The sequence below is a fragment of the Falco biarmicus genome, chromosome 6, assembly GCF_023638135.1.
Source record: "Falco biarmicus isolate bFalBia1 chromosome 6, bFalBia1.pri, whole genome shotgun sequence".
Lineage (NCBI taxonomy): Eukaryota > Metazoa > Chordata > Aves > Falconiformes > Falconidae > Falco > Falco biarmicus.
In genome coordinates, this window is record NC_079293.1 from 47,403,451 (window position 1) to 47,412,659 (window position 9,209).

General features: G+C 46.2%; 1 protein-coding gene across 5 annotated transcripts in view; it reads right to left on the reverse strand.

Moving 5' to 3' along the window:
* Positions 1-8,899, reverse strand: part of CNKSR3 (CNKSR family member 3) — a 59,053-nt gene extending 50,154 nt beyond the window's left edge. For 2 of the 5 annotated variants that reach the window (XM_056342690.1, XM_056342688.1), the window contains exon 1: positions 8,734-8,898. In XM_056342690.1, coding sequence (XP_056198665.1) covers positions 8,734-8,785 — 52 coding nt within the window. In that variant the 5' untranslated portion in view covers positions 8,786-8,898. Of the gene's footprint in view, positions 1-4,182; positions 4,283-8,733 lie in introns of all 5 variants that reach the window. The other 3 variants (XM_056342689.1, XM_056342687.1, XM_056342691.1) reach the window with 3 other exon arrangements.
* Between the last annotated feature and the right edge of the window lie 310 nt (positions 8,900-9,209).

Here is a 9,209-nt window from a genome sequence, read left to right on the forward strand (position 1 = left end):
CTCTTTCTTCCAAAGTTTCCATACAGCTTGCATTGAGAACACTAATAATTATTGAGTTTTATGTTTTGCCACAATCCCTTTAAAATTCTGTTTGGTGAAGCTATCAGAATACGAACAGCAAGAATCCTGCACTTTGTGAAGGGTGAGCAAGTGAAACAGTGAATACACATCACCACTAGAACTACTGGGGGGGTGGGAGAAAAAAAACAAACCCTAAAACACTCACGTCAGAGTAGATACCTGCATTTCATTGTTACCTCTTTTCCCTCTACAATACTCTCCAGGCACAGCTCCATCCCATGGTTGCTGAACATGTTTTTTAGTTCACATTCTTCAGGCATGTCTGAACTTGTTCTTATAGCCCTCCTTCCTCACGGGAAGTCCTACACAGCGGTATTGTTCCCCGTGTATTCACCCCTTATTGTTAGCTTGTCCCTCCCCATCCCTATATCCAAGCCCTCCTCTTCTCAGCAGTGCAGTGCTAAGATACCTGCTCAGGTACAGCATTCTGCCCCCTACGGCAGTGGGATAGCAGTCAACTTAAAATTAAATTTTCAGGGCACTGAAGTTCTGATATTCCTGTCCCAATGAAACAGACCGGTAGATTTTCACTCTTTTGTTTACATGTCCACCTGTCACCAAAGAGTTGCCTTTTGGCCATCACAGCAAGGACACAGCCCTTCCACAATGCTGGTTCAAGAGGAAGAAAAAAGTACTGCCAAGACCTGCAGCTCAGAAAAAAGCATGTTTGGAATAGGCAATAGCAGAAATATCATAACATATGGCAGAAATCCTCTCTTACAAGATATAGGTCTTCTACAAGCTACAGAAGCTAGAAAGCCCAACAGAAGCCCTTAACCAGTCTGCCTCACTGGCCCCCTAGACTCTTAATGTATCCAAAGGAGGCAATACCTTCATCCCTTCCCTTCTGGTTAGGAAAGCATCTGTACCAGACAAGATATCTTTTATTTAGTGACAAAATGGGCATATTATAGAGCTTTTCATAAACCCAGAAAACTTCATTCCCGTAATACAAGACTCTGAGATAAGGAAAGATAATGATAAAGGGATGGCAACCTAAGCAATGTTCATTTTGCACACACAAGACAGAGACATCAGGATCATTAGCCTAGAAACCTGTACCAACACTTGGTTTAGCAGAAGCCTCAGCCCTTGATGAGCACCAATTAAGTTTTAAATGGAGTTCTTCCCTTTGATCAAGGAACAAGATAAGATCACGTTTATGCCACAAAGCTTTGATTGCAACAGTACACCAGATGCTTTGTTTACCTACACCTAACTACTAGTATAAGAAACAGTCCAAAACACTAAAGAGATTTTGTCATTACAGTGACAAAGAACAGTCTTCATGTAAAAGGGTATCAGAGAAGCATGTACAAGAAATGACATGAACTCAGCCCTGATGCAATATTATAACTTAATTTAGCCAGATACTGAATGTATGTCAGTAGGCCAAAGTTAGAGGTCAGTAATTTAATCTCACCAAATCACACACAAATGCTTGGTTTTGTCCAGCACACATGACATCTGATGAAAATTAGCTACATTTCATAATACCGTAAATATCTATTTTAATAGGTAATGAATGTTTTAAAGCCAGTGAAACAGATTGGGCTGATTCAGTGTACCTCCTGCAGATCCTCCAAGCTGTGAAACATTATTGCTTGCACTCTGAAAGGACGTGGTCAGGCATATGGAAACCCACAGGCCATTTCCTCGTGCAAAGGAAGCGTGGCTCAGGAATCTGAATGATAGCCTCAGACTCCAGTCATCTCACTCTGGTAATGAGTGCCCAAATGACAGAAGGACTGTATACCCTGCCTAACATCAGACAGATCCACAGTCAAACAGCATTTTTATTTCAACTTCCTATCTCTTACTGCAGTCCTGTGGACAAACACACTATCTGTGAGCAATCCCATGACCACAAGAAGTTGGGTCCTGAAGAACTACCATAAGTACATGAGAGGTTGCTATAGAGGCCCCAGCTCCGTTAACTCCTCATCCACCCTTCCTTTCCTCAAGCCAGCCTTGAAAACATCAATACTTCCCTACCTCCTCCTGTTGACAGGACATATATTTGGGGTACATGGAGGATAAAGCAAGGAGACGTTACAGAAACATCATCCCTCTAGGGAAGGGACACCTGACTGTGCGACATTGTCAGAGAAATGCACAGTACAAATTAAGAACAATGTCATCACTTTGACAGAAAAAAGGCAATAGTAATCAACTTCTTCCACTTAAAACCAGAGGCACGGTTTATTCATTAACATATCTTCTGTGTGACATTTCCCTGTAAGTGAAAATCTTGTCCTAAAATTATGCAGCAAACTGAAAACTGAGCAGTCTCGTCACCTCTTCTGCAATCCCTGTCAATAGTCATCATCTGTTTGACATTCCTGGAGGGAGGTCATCTGTTAGATCATGACTTAAACCAGGCAATTCAGAAATTTAGATTTAAGAAATCAAAAGGAAAGAACAACCACCACTTGAAAAGAAACCCACATTCTTTTGAATACCTGGTAACAGGCTGTACGCACTCATAACTCATAACTGCAATCCATCTAATACAGGGGTCCTCAAACTATGGCCCACGGGCCAGATACAGCCCCCCAGGGTCCTCAATCCGGCCCCCCGTATTTGCAGAACCCACTCGCCCCCACCCCCGCACACACACACACCAGGGGTTGGGGGTGGAAAACCAAGCAGCCGCAGATGACTGCCTGCCACTTCATCCGTGCGCCGGCCCCCTGGTTAAAACGTTTGAGTTTGAGGACCCCTGCTCTAGTAGCGCATATTGGAAAACCCGCCTTTTGTCAGGGTCTTTTACTTAAGAAAATAAAAGATGACAAGTTTCAACATGCATTTTATCCAGTGCCGTGTATTTTGTCTTCCCTTAGCTCTTGTAGGATGCTATACAGCATACAGAGAGAGGCATGATCCTCAACCAAGAAGATTTACATGCTGAAAACATGGGTCCCAGGCAGAAGTGCAAGGAACGAACACATAACAAGAATTATGAAAATCTGACACACACACATTTTGTCCAAAATGAGGTTTTTGTTATAGAAGTCTACAACAACAGATACAAATTACTTCGTGTCACTCAAGGAAAAGCTTTAAAGAAAGAAAAAAGCAGCCAACCCACTGACCAATCTCTGCACTTTCTGTTGAGTAGTTAGAAGAAATTTCTTTTAAGTATACCACCTTACACCTCTAGTTGGTCAATACTGAGCAAGCATCTTTGCACTTAACACTACTACGTATGTTCAGGTACTACCTAAATATATCTTGCATGCCTAAAATTCATTGTAAGAGCCTCACCACATTCCTCTACAAAGGTTACAGTCAACTTTCCACTAATGCCCATTGTGATTTTATCATTTAAAGTGTTGCTTTTCCAAACATCATGCTGACAGCATTCAGCTTTTAGACTTTCTGATATTTGGTTAAAATAGTTTGAACAGCAAATTAATGGCAAGTACACAGAGCTAACTGTGAACATGGAAAGATGGGGGGGAATCACAACAGAGGCCAACTTTGGTGTGTTGGTTTGTTTTTTGTGTTTTATTTTGGTTTTTTGGTGGGGGTTTTTTGTGTGTTTGTTTTTGGTTGGGGTTTTTTGGTTTGGTTTTTTTTTTGTTTGGTTTTTTGGTTTGGGTGGTTTTTTTTTGGTTTTTTTTTTTTTTTTTACACACTCACTGATCTTCACAACAATGAATGAATGATTCTAAGACTGCAACAGTACAAATTTGTTGTGCAACTTTTTACTCTGCTTCAGCCCACAAGCAAATATATATAGATGTTTTCAGTATAGTCACCTTTCACTAGTAAAACATTATGGTCCAGCCACACTCAGAATTTCAGTTGAGATCTCCAAAGAGTGGTTATTCAATGTAATTTTCTGATCTATTAAAAAAAATACATGTATAGAGTATTTAAGTAACTGAGTAAGCATGGGAAGGATACTCTTCTGCAGCCCCAGTTATGGGCAGCTCTTTTCTTCACTAAAAGCAAAAATACTCTGTCTTAAAAAAATAACTAAGGGTTTCCTAGTGTTAGATTTTCCCCAAACAATTTGAATACAATTGCATTCATTTGCCAGTACCTAAAAAAGAAAAGAAAGGCCAAAAAAATAACTCCAGTGCTATACATTACCCATAATTGCTTCTAAAATCCAGCTATGGTTTGCAGCTCCCAGCACACACAGCTAATGTGACTGACCTTGTTGGAATCTCTCTGGGTAAGCAAGATGGCTCTAAAAAAAGAACACCAGGCCCTCACAATTAATTGCTAACCATTAATAAATTAACATATTTCTCCCTCTTCTCCCAGGCATACCTATAAATATAGTTGCTAAAAAGCTTTACCAGAAATGGAAATCTGAGTATTTCATGACAGAACAGGCGCAGGAATAAGTGATATCCATGAACTACTGAGGAAGGGAATAACCAAACCTGGAGTGCAATAAAGAGACCAAAGCAGACACGTGATCCCCAGCTCACTGAGTCTACAGCTACAGCGACAAAGGCCAAATTGTAGCAGAGCCTCGCAACAACAGAGGCTTCTAACCACAAGCACGTCAAACTGTCTGTACCACGTAAAATTTGGCTTGAAGTCACAACTCAAATAAGTATGCAAGGCCTGAGGGCAGGGGGAAGAGACAGATCAGGCTACAGCTAACAGAGGAGGCACATTGATGTTCTCCAGTAAGGCAGTGACATTTCTCACACAGGAGGCTCTACCCCGTACGGAGCTTTCCTCCCCCTTGCATCTTTTGAGGAACGACCTTAGCTGCAGGGTTTTCAGTAGCCAGGGGCTTCTGTGACCAGAGAAAGTTCCTCCACATCAGACCACTTCATGTCCTTCAAATTGTTGTTATGCCAGTAAAATTAAGTTACTTTTGTGCCGGATACTTCTCCATGTGTACAGCCCTATGGAACTACACAGGTTCTTGCTGGTTTCTGCACCCAGGATAGCCCAGAAAACTGCAAGCCCACAATCATATACAAGCAGTGTGCTGTAGATGTGTTACAGCTTCCACAGTCATACAGCTGTCCCACAATAACCTGAAAAACTCTAGGAATCCCTCTTGAGTAGCTCGGGGGGAATTCAGTTTCACAAGCACTCAAGGGAGTGCTGCAAGATACAGGAAGCAAAACCACAGGTCAACCACAACACCATCCACATATTAGTTTATACCCCAACAAGGATCAACTAAGAAACAAACAAAAGAAAACCCAAAACACACCCACATTTCTAAGTATAGTCAGGAAAACAGCGCCAGCTGTATCATCCAAAGAGCATAAACTCCACATCAATCTAGCCACAAGTCAAATCAACACAGCATGCTAGCAAAGTCTCACCTTGTCATGGCCAAATACAGCCCCCAAGTACCATCTGAATTTGTGTCAGGCTGCAGGAGATACCTCTAACTACACCATAACTCTTTCCTGACAGAAATCAAGGAGGTGCTTATGGAAATATTAGATATAACTTTCAAAACACTATGCTGTAGCTAAAAAGTTGTCATATCCTTGGTCAAAGCTTGAGAAAAGTGTCACCTACACAGACAACTGCTAGTGAGTAAAAGTACAACTCTTCCTCAGCAGCTTTGGTTTAACTAGACCAACTCTTGTTAGCTACCATAGGCTGCTACTGTCAGTACAGTGTACTATACCAGAAAAACACACCCTTGTTTGCAAAAAACAGCAGCCTTCTTGTCTGAATTAGCAAAAGACAAGCAACTGCATTTTGCATCAGCTGTTGTTGGTAAAACTTTTTATTTAAAACCTGACTACAAAAAACTAAAAATATTCATGTTCAGCTTACTAATTCTTGATAGATTCTGTTTTAAGTTCTATTCTATTAAATGCTATTCACAGTATTTATCTAGGAGTGAACAACTCAATCACAGAACAAAACTGTTCAGGATAAGAGTTATCTTGTTAAATAAAGTTAGTTCAAAAGCCTCTTTAAAAAAAGATTTGCTCTTGGTGAACTTGCACTTAAGCTAACCGTCCAACAGTGGTGTCACAGCTTACATTTGGACTTTGATTTCTGGGGTTTGTTTCATGGAACTAGGGGAGGGTGGGCGGAATTTTCATGCTGCTTCTGGTTTGGAAAAGTCATTTTAAAAAAAAAAATCAATTTATAGGTGTTCGATTGTAACAAGACTTGGACGGAAGAAAAGGTTCCTGGAGAAATATTCTCAGTTTTACATTACGCATCAAAATGGATTGAATCAGACCACTTATTTGTGGTGCCCTCTATTTTTTCCAAGATGTTTTTATTGTTGTATGATAAGCATGATTAATTATCTGCAAAACCAATCTCCCCACTGAGAGCTGGCATCTCTCACCACAGTTATTTATGTCATTCCTCTAGAATACATCCCCATGCCATCACAGCACTAACTACAGGCAGCAGATACCACCAGCCAAATACTTCCTCCTGAAGCTTGACCAGTTCAATAAAGATCATGATATCACCCTTCCTAGATAGCACGTGTAAGAAAACAAATGGCATAAGCTCTCCTCCAATTGCTTTTTTTACAAAACGAACTTTTAGAACTAATTTAATATTTGTAAGGTAAAATACAGAATACTGGTCTTCGGTGAAACAAAATCCAGTGGTTGTGAACTACGCAGTAAATAAACTATGAAACATTGTGCTAATAAGGCTGTTAGCTTGCTATTAAAGGGTCGATTTGAACGTTACAGAGATGAAAGCGCAACGATAAAGAAAAATTCTCCACATCTCATTTCTTTATTACAGCCTTGTCATGCAGGGAGTGACATAAAATGACGCTGTGCACCAAAGAGGTCGAAAGCTTACCTAGAAACTGAAAAACAACAGCAGAAACAAAAGTCACCGGCGGTCTTTAATTTATTCCTTTGCATTTCAAAGGACACGTGTTTTCATTAGTCAGAAGATCCACCTCCCCACTACAGCCAGCCCTCAAATTGTTCTGCATAACACTGAGGGTCCAGCTAAAGAGTTACCTGCTCAAGGAACCCGAGAGTAAAATAAATTATGCAGGAAAGCAAGCCAAGCATGCTTAAGTATAATAAAGCCTTTTAAAACGATTAGCAGGTTTACTCTTTAATCTGGCAAGGTAACAAACTTTCAGCGCCCAAGAGAAAAAAATACAATGAGAGAAAAGCATGATATAAATATTCCACATGCCAAAGCAGAAAGCTTATTTCATTGCAACCACGCACTCCTGCTTTAAACCAACACCAATCAAAAAAAAAAAAGGGGGGGGGGGGTAAAAAGGGAAAAAGTCTTTCTGTGGAAGTTAATTGATCTGTTAACGCCTAACTTCACCGCACGTCTGTGTGGAGCCCTCCTCTCAGCGGGGCCGCGGGGCCAGCCCCTCGCTGGCTCCAGCCCCCCCGCACACGCCGGCAGCGCCCACCTCGCCCCGCAGGAAAACACGAGCCGGGTTCCCAGACCCGCCTCGCCGGGACCGCGCCGCTGCCAGGCGCTGACCGCAGCAGGCAGGCTGAGCGGCACCGCGGTCCCGGCAGAGGGGTAATGGCTGCTACATGTACATGCCACTCGTAATCCCGGGAAGCTTCCACCTCTGGAAACATTCCTCACTTGACATCAACTCCAGCAAAGCCTGTGAAAATACTCCAGGTAACAAAAGGCGATCACGCTAAAGCGCTGTCCTACGGGAAAGCAGAGGTACGCTTCGTAAGTCATAAACCCCTCGCCTAACGCACAGCTGCTTCCCTTTTGATTATTCCCTGCGGAGCGGGAACTGCGAGCGCGACATCCCGATCGCCGTTCAGAAAGCCCTCCCAGGACCCCAACCCGAGCTGACAAAACGGAGGTTTAACCCGCCTTCAAAGACCAACCCGAGGCCGCCCAGCACCGCAGAGCGCCCCCCCCCCCCGCGCCACGAGCGCCCCCCGGGGCCGGGCCGGGCCGCCCCAGCGCCTCCCTCACACCCCGTCCCGCCGGCGCTCGCCGCGGCCAGGTCAGCATCGGAACGGCCCCGGGAGCAGCGCAGGGAGCTCGGATCGGCGGGAGCGGGGGGAAAACACATAGGGACGCACCGGGGAGAGGAGGGGTGGGAGGGAGGGACGGGCGGACGAAGGGGCCGCTATTTAACTCTCCGAGCGGGAGCCCCGTCTTTTAATCCCATCACCGTTAAATAGGATTAAGCGTCCTTGCTTACTTGAGCTAGATTCATAAAGTTTTTGCTTAACTCACAAAATTTTAGAGTTTTTCGGCCAGCGCGCGGGTTTTGCTTGAGAAGCTGGAAGTTAACTTACATACCTGCCTGAAGGAGAACAGTTACTATCTCAGTGCAGACTGGCCAGCACCACCACAGAAGAAGGGGAGCGAGCCCCGGAGAGACCCCATCGCGTATAACGTACCCCCAGCCAGGCACCCTCACGCAGCTCGGTGCAAAACCCACCTCCCCCTCTCCCCGCTTCCCAAACGCCGCAGCCCACCGCGCGAAGCGGGCACAAGTGCGCCAGCCGGCGCGGAAGGGAGGCAAGGGGCAGCGGCGAGCCGCCAGCTCCCGCGCAGCGCGGCGGGGCAGCCCCGGGGCTCAGCCGGCCAGGGCCGGCACCGGCGAAGGCCCCGCGGGCCATGCGGCCACGCCGCCGGGCAGCCCGGCTCCGGGGAGCAGCCGCTGGGGCACTCCCCGCAGCCCGGCGGCGCAAACCCGCCCGACCGGTGCTCTCTCACCCTTAGTCCAGTCCACCACTTGCTTCGGGCTCCACCTGGTCACCGGCTCCATGGCGGGCTCAACCCCGCCAGCACCAGCCCCCGCAGAAGACCACCGCCGCGCTCCCCCGGACGCGGACTGGCTCCTTCTCAAGCTCCCATCCCGGCAGCGCCGCTCCGGGCCGCCCCCTCCCCGGGCTGGCTCCTCCCGCCGGCCGCGGCCGGGCCCGCCCCGCTGCCGCTCCGCCCCCAGGTGCTGTCCCCCGCCGGGCCGGGCCGGAGCGCGCGCAGCCCCGCCGCGGGGCGGGACCGGCCGTAACGGCCGCGCCCGGGCCTGCGCTTGGGAGAGCGCTGAGGAGACACTTCCCGGGCCGCTGCGGCTCCTCCCGGGAAAGGGAAGGTGCGTGGGGACAGCGCTTTTAAACGCCTGTCACCTTTCACGCTCTGCCCGCGCGCCCCGCGGACCGGCGGCCCACAAAGTAGCAAAGTCCCAAAGC